At 35.3% G+C, this 15,069-nt stretch overlaps 1 protein-coding gene across 3 annotated transcripts in view; it reads right to left on the reverse strand.

Annotated features, from left to right (window-relative positions):
- The window catches only part of LOC102699228 (coiled-coil domain-containing protein 178), a 283,397-nt gene that overhangs the window by 260,201 nt on the left and 8,127 nt on the right, over positions 1 to 15,069 (reverse strand). For all 3 annotated transcript variants that reach the window (XM_069191490.1, XM_069191491.1, XM_069191492.1), the window contains 10 exons: positions 13,460 to 13,561; positions 11,747 to 11,886; positions 9,285 to 9,334; positions 9,076 to 9,170; positions 7,781 to 7,984; positions 6,042 to 6,262; positions 4,309 to 4,451; positions 2,422 to 2,579; positions 1,579 to 1,670; positions 462 to 598 (listed from right to left, as the gene is read on the reverse strand). In XM_069191490.1, coding sequence (XP_069047591.1) covers positions 462 to 598; positions 1,579 to 1,670; positions 2,422 to 2,579; positions 4,309 to 4,451; positions 6,042 to 6,262; positions 7,781 to 7,984; positions 9,076 to 9,170; positions 9,285 to 9,334; positions 11,747 to 11,886; positions 13,460 to 13,561 — 1,342 coding nt within the window. The remainder of the gene's footprint in view (positions 1 to 461; positions 599 to 1,578; positions 1,671 to 2,421; positions 2,580 to 4,308; positions 4,452 to 6,041; positions 6,263 to 7,780; positions 7,985 to 9,075; positions 9,171 to 9,284; positions 9,335 to 11,746; positions 11,887 to 13,459; positions 13,562 to 15,069) is intronic.

Consider the following 15,069-nt stretch of genomic DNA (forward strand, 5'->3'; position numbering starts at 1 on the left):
CCTTAGAAATTCATACAGTAGCAAACACAGGTAAAACAAACTTGTGGAACAACTGGTGGAAAGTGCACCAGTTACAAAGACCCCCATAAGTATAACTCACATTTGATAAATACTTCATAAAATGTATTACAAAATGTGTACAGTACATTAATATAATAGCACTGCTACAATCAATAGTAGCAGCAATAATAATTGATAACTAAAACACCACACTACACGAATAACATTTGATAATTGCTTGCATTAGTTATAGTATATCCCAGCTTTTATATACCAAATAAAGTTTATTTGACTGCTCATAAATGTCCAGAATAAGTGAGGCTGTTTTCATTCACCTTTAACACAACACGTGATTTTTGGAAGCAATGCTGATCGTCTGCCGATGGCACGGTGTCAAATTTCTATTGAACATAATCATTCAAACCCTTTAAGTATTTTCTGGACACTGCACATCCACGAACCTCTGCTGAATGTGGCGAGTGAAGTCTTCAGTCTCCAGTTCGCACTCTCTGTTCTTCTCGCTCAGTGCCAGCAGAGCTTGGCGTTTCTGGTTGTATTCCTGCTCTAGCTGACGGACCTCAGCTTCACCCATTGACCTCTAGAAAAGAAGGAACATGTTTCTACCCACATTTACATATTCGGAAGACAACTATTTAAATTAAAAGAAAAAGAACTCAATGCGGACTTCATGTTTTTATCTAACACCGTGTTGATGGCCATTTATTTTCCTGGCACAAATGTATTCTGCAACGAATAAAAATATTTTTTCAGTTTTGGCATTTTACTATGATAAACCTTTGTTTATAGACAGTAATATACCAGAATTACAATTACTGGTATCAGAATTGACAAGCAATTAAGTGAGTTCCAGACAGTATGCTGCATTAGGAAGTGTGAATTAGTGAACCCCCTGCTGTACTACAATAACTGAAACACCACATAGAGTGATTATTTGAAGCTGCCCTATTGAGCCCTTTTCTTACAAATAAATAAATTAAGGAAATGAATAAAAACAAATGTCATGAAGTAGACTTCTTATTACATTGAAAAACTAGACTTTGGAAACCACTGTCGCTCATATATTAAACAACACATTTCCTGAAATGCCTGGTTTTCTTTTTAAAGTGTCTCTTTCTATATGTCGTTTTGGCAACAAAACTTCATAAAAAGACTTGTACTTCACCCTATGTCATATTAAGAGGCGAATCAGTTGTTTTAAAATGAAACTTTTCACATCTAAGCAACTACAGAATGCCAACTTTACACAACATTTAAAGGTGTGTAGTAAAACATGTTAATGTAAGTTATGTATATACTGTACTTTCACTACAGCTGATTACAGTTTTAAAAGCATGTATAATGGTCAACACAATACATACACTACCTATTTACAAAAAATCAGTTTCAATGAAAAAGAACTTTTAACCACATCACAGTCGGTAATAAGCATTCTTTGTATTTTTCACATTTTAATATAATTTGTCAAATTCCTTTCAAAAGAAGTGGATTTAAATACTTGACTACAGTAAACGTGCCAAATTAATCTAAATGCTAAACAATAAGGATAAAACAACTCACAGTCACTTGAATTTGTCTCTGAAGCTCTGAAGTATCTTCTTCTAACTGTTGAATTTTTAGCATTTGATCTTCTATCTTTAATCTCAACTCTTCTGCCTAAAAGAAAGAATTGTATTTACAGAAACCCGACATGAATAGACAGTGGACAGGAGACAGTTAGAGAAAAAAGAGGAGAGAACAGAAAAGGGGGAAATTGCCCTGTTGTAATGATGACACAGACATCTCCTTTATACCTATGGTATACAGTACGTTGTCATTACGAAAGAGAACAACAGAATAGCAAAGCATATACTGTACAGTATCATTTTTTTTCACAAATACTCTTCAAAGGTATATTTTCAAAGGTATACTATATTGTATGTGAAAATAATAATAAATGCAGTTCTTAGCTTTTACAAAAATCTAGAATTTTAAATAATATTACATTTTAAATAATATTATAATTCAGTTTTGTTTTATTCCTGCATATCAAAACATACAAGAAAAAATCCCTTTAAGATTAAAATATATAAGACAAATTTAAAAAATGTCAAATTGTAGCAAACATTTACTTGTTATCTTATGTAAGACAAAATGCAAGGCTTTAGCATTATTTTGAAAATCAGTAGTGTCCCTTATACAGTAGCTCATTTATTGGTGCAGTCAATTCTTAGGAAATGTCTACAACAGACAAGACACTTTCCTAGTGTTTGTATGAAATAAACATCTTATTAACTAATCAGTCTCAAAGAAAAACATTTGTGTATTATGCGATTACTCTACCAAACAAATTAAAAATGTATGCCTAACCAAATGAAAACATAGTATATGCATAAGAATGTAACGGTTAATGTAAGGCAATACTTGCTTCGCCATTCATTGTTATTTCCTGTTCCCGAAGATGAGGAATTTGTTTCAGCAGATATTCACATATTTTTTCTTTAAGTGTCAGCTTTTCCTCAATCTCTGCAATTTTGCTGCTATAGGCATTCCAGTGATGCTTTAACTGCTGAAGATCTTTTCTGCAAATACAAAAGGGAAATGCATCTCTTATGAAAAAAAGAACTAAAAAATACTATTTTATGAAAGGTTGTTAATTTTAATTCGTTTGTACAGATTTTTTTTTTATTTTGACAACTTAAACTTGAAAATGGAGATTGATCTGGCCTAAGATCTTCAACTTTTTGTCTCCTGCCTTGGTTAAAATGGCCATATGACTGCATATTCTTCTACATGAGCAGAAAAATGTTTCTGTAAATTCCAGAATAAATTCTGCTGCTGCCATCATTAGTCACATTATTAAGAATGACAAGTGAGGCACCAGTCATGTACAGATGCGTGCGAATCTGGCAACATTATGAAGTACCCCTCCACACAAAGGGTGACAAACTGACCCCAAGTTACTACAGACCGATTTCAGTACTATGGTTCTGACTGAGTTTTTCTTTTCTTTCAGTTTTCAAATAGTCTGTATTTCATTAACACAAAGTTCTTTGATTTTTATTTTGACTTCTGGAGCACTCCGAACACTGAACTCACGTCTCTTTTATAAGCCTAATTACTCAGCAAACAACTGACCAACAAGTTTAAACACTCCCATTAATTTCCCCAAGACAGTAGAACTTAATTTATGTTTAGCAAAAATAAAATAAAGTCGAACTTTTCTATGAGAATTGGTCACTTGGTGAAATTACCAGATTTTTACAGGGCACAGGACCTTTAAAGCAAAGAATCCTTTATACATATCTAGAAATGAACTGGGGGAGTTGTTTCCTTTCCAAAAGTTTGTATGATATGGTTTTGCTGAGCTGCTATGAATAAGATACCTAAAATCTTTTTGTAGCAGTTGTACTGACATTTTATTATATTTATTAATGTTTTATTATATTTACTGGCCATCATTGGAAGCAAAACAAGCTGCATGTCCATAGTCTACAGAAAGCTTTAAAACAGAGTGTTGCTGATTGCGCCTGAGGGGTGGATGAGCATTGCAGAGCACTGGGACAACAACAAGCACTGTTCAGATGCCTCATCACACTAAATCTGGTGTGACATGCCTTTCTTGATACACCGGAACTGCCAGTACAGAAAGGATCAGAAAGGATGGAGGACAATGACTTTTCAGTGTTCGAGACATGACGTGACTTGTGGGCTCCCAGATCCTGGCCTATCACTTATCGACTGTGCCTACCTGCATCATCCTGCCGGATTAGAAATTGACAGCAGTGAACTACATAATCCAATTGAAATAACACCTGATTAGGTTTAAAGTTGTAAACCTAGTAGAGTTTGATATGATTCTCAAAAAGAATTAAGTTGCAGCATCCATCTTTAAAATCCTCTGAAAGTAAGGGTTATATGCGGAGCAAAATGATTCCTCGTTCAACATGCATTAAAAAAAATCAATTCTGCAGTCAAAATTCTCTTATACAATAAAACCCTGATATTTATCCTCTGATAAATCCCAATAAATGTATTTAAAAGAATACAAAAAGTATGCAGTCTCCACTAGATAATTCACTTATCATATCTTTTACAAAACTATGGTGCCCTTTGCAACTGACAGCGAAGCACCAGGCCAAGCTGTGAGCTAATTAATCTACTGGGCACTGCATAGCAACATAAACTGATCTGTAAACATTCCTACTGTGAATGAAACATACAATATTTTGAAAAACATATCTGTTCTTCCAAAGCATATATTTGAATAGAAACACACATTTACTTTGCAAACTCATACTGTAAACTCACAAGATTCCTTTTAATTGGTCAGCGATACCATCAAGTTCTTTAGCCATTCCATTTCTTTCTGTGGCAGCTCTGAGCTGTTCCTCTTCAAAATGTTGCTGCGCGTTTCCGAGATCAAGGACGGCCTTTGACAGTGTCTCATTGGCCTGAAAGAAAACACAAAAAAATTAAAAATGGATGTTTCCACGAAACGCAAAAAAAATATACTGTAGCACAAAGCTATAATGGAGAAATTGTGATTCCTACAAAAGCTGTGCTGCTTTATGGAATGGCAAAGCGGTGTGCTGTTCAGGTAGTAGGAGAGCAGTAAAACAACTAAATTAGCAGTGGATGGAGCATTCCTAAACAGAGCAGACACCTCAATTAACCTTCAAGTCTTCAAGTTCCATGGCTTAGTCCCCACTACATACACACAGTTGGTAGAAGTGTAACTCACTCAGGCCATCAGTCATAATTGCTGTGTTCACATATTATTGAACAGGATTATATATGGTTGTTTTAGATTTTGGACAGTTCTCTGGCTGCTGCCATCTGAAGGCATGCCTATTGTTGTGGGACATTTATCCATTTTTTGTTCCAGCACTGTAATACAGTAGCTGGATGTACTTGAAAACTTCCTTCCTTACTGTTGACATTATGCTTGGCATTGTAGTGTCTCAGAAATGTGGTTCTGTGATGTTTCCAGCAAGACCGATGCTGGACCATCCCAGCCTGAATCGTCATAAATACCTAATTACACTCATCATACACTAGGAATATGGTGGTATCACTGTGAATGGGCCAGCTCAATATATTTACAGTACAACTTTTTATTGTTTCATCTGGTACTTGAACAATAATATGTCTAGCCTGCTTTCATTGTAAAAAGTCAACAAATCACTTTTTTTCTCATAAGACTACTTTTTTATGTTCTCCTACTACAGTCATCTATCCATTCATTATCAGAAAGCCACTAATTCCTGTTAAGAACTGCGGTAGTCCAGAGCCTATGCTAATGTACAAGCACAGTGCACAGTGGCACTGCAACACAAAAAATCCTTTACAGGACACACAAGATCACACTCACAAAAAAACACTCTACTAATACAGACTAATTACCCCTAGCCAGTAAGCACGATTAAGGAAACTAGAATGGGAACAGAGCATCCAGATTAAGGGAGAGGGGGAACATGCAGACTCCAGAAGGCACCCCTCACAGAATCGAACTCATGATCCGAGAGCTGCAAAGATGTAGCTCTAGGCATCATGTTACTATGTGACCCCTCTAATCAAAGTAACATGAATGAAACATGACTAATTTTTCACATTCCGATTCAAGTTTAACATACTGTATAGTAGAGGTTTTTTTCTTCAATGCATTTTATGCAAGGTTTTTCACATCATCTGCATACATTTTGGGTTGCATGCTAGGAAATGTAAGGTACAGTATCAGCACAAAAGCCAATGTTATGTGTTAGTATTTCATTTGACTGAACCCATGCAAGCTCATTATGAATCTGTAGTTTCTTCTCTGTAGTTTCTCAAAAGTTAATGAACAATTATTCAGAATTTTCTACACATGCCAGTTGTAAGAAAATGGCTACAGTAGTTCTTTTAGAAAGTATCCACTATATAATTATTAATATTTTAAAAGAAAAGGAAAAGCAAACAGTACAAAATACAACTTTTATATGTAAAAGTATATTTATATTTAAAAAATGGTAGTACTTAATGCTAAGTAATCATAACAGCAATACCTCATCTTGAGCACATTTAATTTGGTTCATTATACTGCTTTCCATTTCCAGCTTTCCCTTCAAAAGTGGACCATGTTTCTTCACAAAGTCAATGTCTTCACACAGCCTCTGGTTCAATACTTCAGCCTTTGTCATCCGATCTTTCACGTGTTGCAGTCTTTCCTTTTTGAACTTAAGATGCCACTGCAATTCACTGATGTCTCGGACACAGGCTTCATGTTCTGTTAAATAGAAAGAAATGCACAACACAATCAAATATAACTACATAGTTCCATTGTTGGCATCTACGTCCAATGAAACATAGATTCGCTCTTAGATTACTGGGGTCTTTTAAATGGATAGATATTACATGGGCAGAACTTAGAGGCAATGATTTACTGCTCTCTTTCCATTCATGATCTCAGGTTATTCCTTTGTGACAACAGGGTTCCTAACCTCTCATGGATACATTTAATATGCCACAATGATCCTGTTTCCACAAGAATGTTGTGAATTTTTCACATGGTTAAACAGCTGTCAGACTTTAATAAAGTAAACTCTTGGTTGAACAGTCTTCGGTTTCACAGACAAAATCTGCTGAAGAGGAATCCCCCCCCACACAATAAAGGACAAAGTACAGGAAAATTGGTATAGGGGTAGGCAGTTAGCTTACAATGGGTATTGCTGCATTGTATGCTTTAGCTTATTAAAAATAAAACAACAACTGTGTTGATTGCAATTGTTAAAAAATAAGTCAACAGATACAGAAAGAAGATGTACAATACATATATATTTATCTTGTAATAGTTTGTTTGGCAGCTGAAAAAAACATCCTTCGTGAGTTATTGGACATTTTCAATAAAGGAAACTTCTTCCCTCTATTACTCTGTTAAACTGAGGGTTTACTGTATTTTGACATATATTTTTGTACAAGATTCACTCTTCTGCTGTCCTGGGATTTGTTCAACTGAACATTCAGTGACAACTCCATTTAGTAGTTTAAACAGAATGGTTCAAAGAGGTATGAGGACACATCACATCATCGGTTGTAAGGATGAGATCTAATCGCACATCATTATCAATGCAAAGTATAATAATAAGAGAATCAAACATGAAATAAAAGAATGAAACACTTCAAAACAATTGAAACTCTGGGAAAAGGCCATCCTGAAGTGCATTTAATTATATTAAATTTAAATTAAATGTATGTATCTGTAGCCTGAAGAATTATCCTATTTATTTAACGTATGCATAAATATTATTCATAAAACTAAATGCTCATGTTTTCTGAAAATTAAGATTTATACATTAGTGTACATGATTCATTTAAATGTTTATGTGATACAGTATAATAGAAGTTAAACATTAAAGCAGACAGAATGAGTAACCCCTGAATTTTAACCCTTGGCAAAATACCAATTACTTCTAATAAAAGTAGTACTCCAAAGAATGAAACTGTGATGTACTGTACAGTACATATTTCCCTGCCACACTTCACAACCTACAATGCTGCTTTCTTACACTAACACAAAACCTACAGTATATTGACCAGGATTATTAAGAAACATTTACTGTAATTGATTACTAGAAGCCCTTCTTTTTTACTTGTGTCCACAATAACAGACAGTCAACATGGTGAGCCGGAATACTTGAATCACAAGTGGTGCTGGCTTACAGTATGTAGGCATTGATTGTTTTCTTACTCTCCATGACAGCTGAAGGCAACACAAACAATGGTACTGTGGTGTTAGCAGCACTACCTTTCTGCACTGCAGCTGGGAGCTGCTGCAGCCTCCACAGCGACAGGCGATCGATTTTCTCCCCAAGTGCTCTTCTTCGCTCTTTCTCCTTCTTCAAAGCCTCTTCTGCCTCTTGGCGGTCAGCTTCAAGACGGCCAAGCAGGTCAATAACCTCCAACAGCACGGCTCCTGTCTCTGCGTTGAGAGGGGTCGATGTGCCGCCCTCTGCGACAGAGCAACAAAGGGTATAAACAACAATTCGGGAAAGCCTCCTGATAATGACTGGCCATTTGGAAAGAAAGCAACACAAGCAAGCCGCTGAATATGGCAGGGCAGAGACTGAAATAGGATTCAAACTGGTGCTCCTCTGGGGTGCCCGTTTTATTTGCTCAACTGCAAAATATGACAACTTCGTTTAAATATTACATCAGAACTGTTTCTAGGAGCAAGAGCAAAACTGGAGGCCTAGCACAAGAAGCCAAACCTGGAGAAATGCCAAGTGTTTTACTGTGAGTCATAGATCTGATTGCACTTGATTTCCCTCCATTAACAGTGCAGGGAATAGTGGTAAATATTAAGCAATTCAATTTGAAATACTGGGAAAGGCTATAAAATTAAACAACAAGAAGACATACCAATTGTATTTTAATTTGGTTTAATTTTATTTTATACAGTGGTATCCGCATTCAGTCTGATTCATCTAAGATGTTGTTTGTTAGATTGATACTCACTGTTGGATCACGTTAGCTATCCCCCAATTCTTTTTTTTTTAAATAGCTCCTGAAAGTCAAAGCTGTATAGTAGTGAATCTGATTAAGAATATTTTCTTGTCACCCACTATACTGTACCTTTTTTATACGGATACTGAACTTTATTGTACTTGCATTCTACACACATACCCTGTCAATAAGGTTTGATAAATCTTCAGTTGGCTATTTTGGCATGTTGCCATAGCAAACAGTTATTTAATATTAGCCAAAGACAGAATAATTCCCAGCACATATGACAGTGTATGCAACAAAAAGGACATTGAATATCGGGTAAATTGAGGGGATAATAATTTCCCATTTCAGGGGTCAGTTTATCAAGTGTAACAAGACTGGTTTTATTGATTATTTTAGAGAGTGCTACAAAAGAGGTGTGAGATGATTGCATGTTGTATCTAAACTCCCCTTACGTTTATGCTAAATATTTCAGATTTACAGCTATTATGTCTGTAGTTGATGAAACTTTGACAAATGTGCATTTCATAGCAGTATGCCATGATTGGTCCACACATTAAATTACCCAGAGAAATATTTTGAAAATCATTTTACCTCTTACACAAAGTTCCTTCCCTTCAATGCACAGGCCGGGAGAAACTAAAGACGTGATGATGGGAGGAGCAGTATTACCTTCTGTGGTTGAAAATCTAAAATAAAATACATACAATGGAAGAATTTAAGCATCAGAACATACTCTGTACAGATACATACTGTACATTCAAACATCTTTTTTCATTTTTTCTTTTGTCAGTATCTCTTACCTTACAATTTTGCCACTGTGATTTGTCTGCGGGGAAACTTCCCTTTCCATCTATAAATCACAGATTATAAAATGTAAAACAATTGTTAAATGTTTTAAAAAATGTTTTATTTACAATAGTTACACATGATTTGGCAAGATCAATAATTTTCCTAAGGTACAATTGCCTCTGTGACGTTTTGTTTTTTCTGAATCTATTTGAGCTGAAGCATATACTGTACATTAAAATTCCATGACTATGGGACAAGTGATCATAGTCAAAGATCAGCTGAACAAATTTGTATGTGTACTAATAAGAACTAGTCCAACATCTAAATAATGTTGGCAAATACTGTTCTATTATGGTCAAAATGTGCTTAAATAATGCAAGCTTTCATTTTACAAATAGCAAAATAGAGACAATATCAAAGTAAATCTAAATAATTGGGGGAATTCGTTTTCATGCTTCAGTGACAATGCTAATACGATCATGCCACAAGGACAGCCTAAAGTATTATCAAAGTGGATATACTGTATTATTATTGCTCAAAGGTTGCTTTTCGTTCTTTCTAAAAAGGGTAGACTTTATATCATTCACAAACACGTGCTAGTTTGGCATTAAATTCATATTTAAAAACAGGCCCTGAGCCAAAACTAAGGAGGAAGAAGTGCTTTTTGATGAAGAGATTTAGGGCCTGGGTTTACACTATTGTAAGCCCTATTGCAAGGATCCTTATATCTAAAAGACAGCCATATTGTAAGGTACCAATGTTTAAGGTGGCATAAAATGGTGGTCTGAGGGTCGTAAATGAACCCAGGTGCGAGGCCAGGCAGACAAATGAAGAAAACAGCAGGCAGTGTGGTGTTTGAGAAAACCAAACACGGTACAGACCTGAGGTCGAAGTAGGCGGCGTCCAAAGCCGAGATCAAGATGAAGCAACAAAGTTTGTAACGCAGCAGGGACGAGAATCGAAACAGAACGCAAAACAGGGAACTTGGAATAAAGAATTTGAAAGGCTCAGCATTAACTTTGTGAGCCCAGCAGAGCGCTGCGGGGTCAAACCTCAAATAGCCTGCTTCACCAGGAGACAGAGGAGAAGGTGACTACCCACAGGTGCAGCAAGCTTCCTGTCTGACTGCGTTTCTTTGGCAACCGGCCTGACTGACAGGTGGGAGAGGCGTGGCCGGTTGCTGTGGCCTGCTCGGCAGGGCTCCCACAAGGATGTGCACAATGTATAGCTCAAGCTGCAGATTTAGCGATACACAATGCAGGGTAATAAAGGAGTTACGACAGTAATGAGCTTGCTGGGATAGGCTTCGGCTCCCCCGCGGCCCGCTATTGGATAAAGCAGTTAGAAAATGGATGGGGGGATGGAATAAGTCTGTTGAGTTTATTTCTTGAAGAAAAACTAAGGGGAAATTCTTGACCCACACATTGATAATAATAACATTGCTGATACATGTAAAACATTTTCTTGTAATGTTTATTTCTTAACACCATCTTTGAACAGTCAAATCAAAACACAAAACACAAATGCAGCTATTGTGATGCTAGTTTGGCTGTTATCAAAATTAAATGGTTCAACAGCATACACATGGGAAGTACAGTAACATAGCTGTCAATGATATAGCATAATTACCAGCACAGAAAGTTAGCTTGTGGCCACATGCTGTTCATAGCCATGTTTGGTGGTCAAAACAAAACAAACGTTCACATAAACATGATACATACACAAAACCAGATGTTTGGTTTGGGGTAGCTTAACTGGTGTCATTTCTGGGTCTGGTTAGTTTAGGATATTAAGGAACTTACTTACATACTGTATATTTGGAGATTTACACAGTGGGAGCATCTCTGTTTCAATTTAACATTCTGCATGTGAGCATTTATAATTCTTCTATTCATTTCATACAGTATATGTGAAAGACAAAACATCTATATACAGTACCAGTGACTTTTTCATGAATATTATTTTTCTCTTCCAACAAACTGTTTTCAAAAACTTAAGATTACATTTTTTGTTAGCTCAAAAAACTTTGAACGATATCTCAGAAACAAATGATTCTGTTAACTGCTTTATAACAATACTCTTATTATAATCATAAATGTTTAACAGAGTGCAAATATTTTACCTCAAAGACAAATAATGTAAGTAAGAATCACTTTTATTTGTCCATGGCTATAAGTCATCATAATTAGCATTGGTGGCAAAATGAGAATACATTATCCTGAAATAGCCAGCAAACGGGGTTATAGCTGCAAAAAATGACATTTTTAATTCAGATTACTTTTCTGAATTTGCTTGATTTCTATCCATCTATTCATTAAATCTGAGACCTTTCTAAAAAGATGTCACCAAGGCATGGCAAGGCATGACTTACACATCTCCATTTTTTATGTTGTGCAGCCTGGATAAAACAAAATACATAACGCTAAAATAATGAACCTTTAGTAAACATGCACTTCGTTATTATCAATCATACCTGTTGAATCCAGCCTTCAATCTTTCTCTCAAGCTCTTGAACGTGGTGAATAGCTTTGTTGACACAAGGTGATGGAGTGTTAACCAAGGCACAACTGCGGCGTCTTAAGGAACAGACTCTCTGTAAATCATTCTCCTCACCTGAAAAATCCAAAAACCACTCAGGAAAAACAAACTATGTCATAATGTTATGAAGAAGAATGTTATTTTGTATGTACAAGGCTCAAGATGTTCTGACAAAAGTGAAGAAAATGTTGAAGTTAACACTCTTCAAGGTCTTGCACATCATTTTGTACTTACATTTTATTTAGAAAGTTAATTAGAAGAAAAATCCTTAAATTGATTCTCTTTTTTAATGAAAGTTGTGATACCTTTTTTAACTGTGGTATTTTCTTAATACAAGTTTTTAATTGAGATTAAATTTCCAAGTATTTTAGTTTTTTGGAAAGTACAATACAGTATTTGTGTCTGTAATTCTTCTTTTGTTAAAGTAAATCTAAGAAACAGACCAATGAAAACACATTATTAAAGCAGAAAAGATCAATATTGTGAAATTGAAATGTTTCTAAATATTATATGGATATTGCATTGAGAAATGACATTGACAGGACATTCAGGAATTAGATACTGTAAATAGTGCCTTACACTGTTTTCACATGTTATTGCTTTAAAGCTTGCAGTCATGGCATTTTGAAGTAGTACTTAATATTTGTTATACACACAACATACTCCACACTTTCAAAGCATAAAACAAAAATAAATAAGTAAATAAGTAATTAATTAATAGAAAAATGAACCTGTCATGATTGTTATACAGTATCCAGAATCTTTGCTGTTGCAACATTATATTAATTTAGGTGCACAAAATGAGCCACACAATTAGGTGAGACACAATATTGCTGTTCCCAAGATTTAAGAATGAATACACCTCTGCAAGTTCCCAACAGTGAACAGTAGGTCAGGTGGTTTAAAACAAGTCAAGGATAAAGAAAGCTTTAAGATATTTTCTGTAACTTATCCTTAGAAGTCTTCATTATTAGCATTGAGGTGTTGAATAAAATATTAAATTTTAGAAAAATTTATCGTTATCTAATTTTCAGAATATGAATACTTTTGCAAGACACTATACATTGTGTATATGGTTCCTTAACCTTTACTGATTTGTATTTAAGATTTACCTTTATGGATTTGGGGTTTTTACAGTCCTCCTATTTGGCTACAGTACAAAACTAAGAGTAACTAATAATAACAGCAAAAATATATATTTTATTTAATAAATTACTTCTAAAACTATCACCTTAATGGGCTTTATAATACATAGAAAGCACATCCCAATTGGTACAGTACATGACTTGTTGACAGAGATAAGTCTTAAGAAATTGTAATTCAATATTCAGTGGGTATAGAACATGAAAGGTTATGAGTAATTCTGAATTAAAACGGGAAGACTTTTTTCTTTTAAATATTACAATCAGATTTTATATGTCACACCATACATGCCTATTTCTACTGGCGTGAAAGACAGTTTTACAGTAAAAGATTTATCATTTTAGCAGTGGATAAAGTGTGTCACATCTGGTGAGAATAGACCTTAATGTTTTACTCCTTGTTTCAGACTATCAAATGAACTCAAATACATGTCTCTCCAATTACAGAGACTATCCTTAGGTGTCATTCAAATAATGTCAGAGACTCTAATCAAATATGTACTTACCATTATCTGAATTCTCTTGTGGCTTTTGAATAGTCTCACTAGTGACCTTGGCTGTTGGAAATGAGGACACCAGTGCCTTTGAGAAATTGTCATTGGTTTCACCTGCAGAAACACATGACCCAGTAAAGAACAGACACATTTATAGAAAAAAATAGTCTCAAATACATTATGAATAAGATACTTTAACAAATAATGACAGAACTACTTAAGTCTCAAAATATGTATCCCTGGAAAAATACTCTTCATAATATAGTATATACTGAAATGGACTGTATACAACACATTTTTATTGTATATTACAGCTGGAAAGGATTCTTTTGTCCTATTCACAATACCTTTATTATGCAAAGGTGTTTTTTTAATGCCACTACCCATCTGTGGACTACAGTTTGATTGTACGTTAAGTTCTCATTAGTTTAAAAAACTGGTGGCATGGTAGCATGGTGATTAGCATCATTGCCTCCCAGTACTGGGTCCCTGGGTTGAATTCCTAGGGTGCTACCTGGGTGGAAATTGTATGCTGTTTCTGTGTTCATGAGGATTTTCACCACATGCTCTGATTTCCTCTCACAGTCTGAAGACATACTGGCTTAATTGGCCCTGATGTTAGTGTGTGCATGTTTGTGTCTGTTTGCCCTGTGCTGGCATCTTGTCCAGGGTGTGTCCTGCCTTGTCCCTGCTGCTTGCTGGGAAAGACTCTGGCTCTCCTGCAACCCTGTGTTGATTTACCTCAACAAAAATAAATCAATTAGAAAATAGATGGAAAGTTTCAAAACTTTTTTTTCCACAACATTGCATGTATCTGATAATCCTAATGTACTGCAACATGTACAAAATGAGTTAAGAACGGCTAGGGGCTTTTGTTGCATTCTCTGGATAATGAAACAATACAGAAATAGCATTACAAGAGAGAAAGATGACTTTGTATGAAATTTGGGCATGGAGTAAAATTCAATTTTTAACTGCTCACTCACTCTCGTCCCCGACATACAAAGATATTTTGAATTTTCACATAAACTGCAAAAGGTGAAACATCACAAAAAATACCATCCTAAATGTTTACCTGATGTTTTAATTCTGCGTCTGTGTATGTACTTGGATAACATACACTGCTTCACAGGAAAATGTAATAGCCTACTACATCAAAACATACTGCATACCAAACTTCAAAGAATACAAGACACGTCTGGTATTCCATATTTTCCTTGAACATCAAAACAACTAAAAATGCCATCTCAAGTAAGCTTAGAGAGATGAAAAGTAGCTCCAGCTTCAAAGCAGATTCTGTGACAAGCCTACTGCATTTAACTTAATATAGGGCTCCTCAATATCCTCAACATGTCTTATGACTCATGTGTGTCATAAAAATTAAATGGGCTAGTGCTGACTTATTTTCTTCTTTAAGAAGTCAAACCATCATTGTTGTTTTCTAGCTGGCATTTCTGCTATGGATATCACTGAGCATGGACAAAGGTATTTGCACACATACAGTATAATGCTCCAGTTTTCTCATTTCAACACACACAATGCAGCTGTTTGTTAAGTAAATTCAACCTTGCAAAATTAGGCTATTTAAACACCATGGAGTGGTTAAATAATATTGAAATGTG

The sequence above is a fragment of the Lepisosteus oculatus genome, chromosome 6 (genome assembly GCF_040954835.1).
Source record: "Lepisosteus oculatus isolate fLepOcu1 chromosome 6, fLepOcu1.hap2, whole genome shotgun sequence".
In the NCBI taxonomy this organism is placed as follows: Eukaryota; Metazoa; Chordata; class Actinopteri; order Semionotiformes; family Lepisosteidae; genus Lepisosteus; species Lepisosteus oculatus.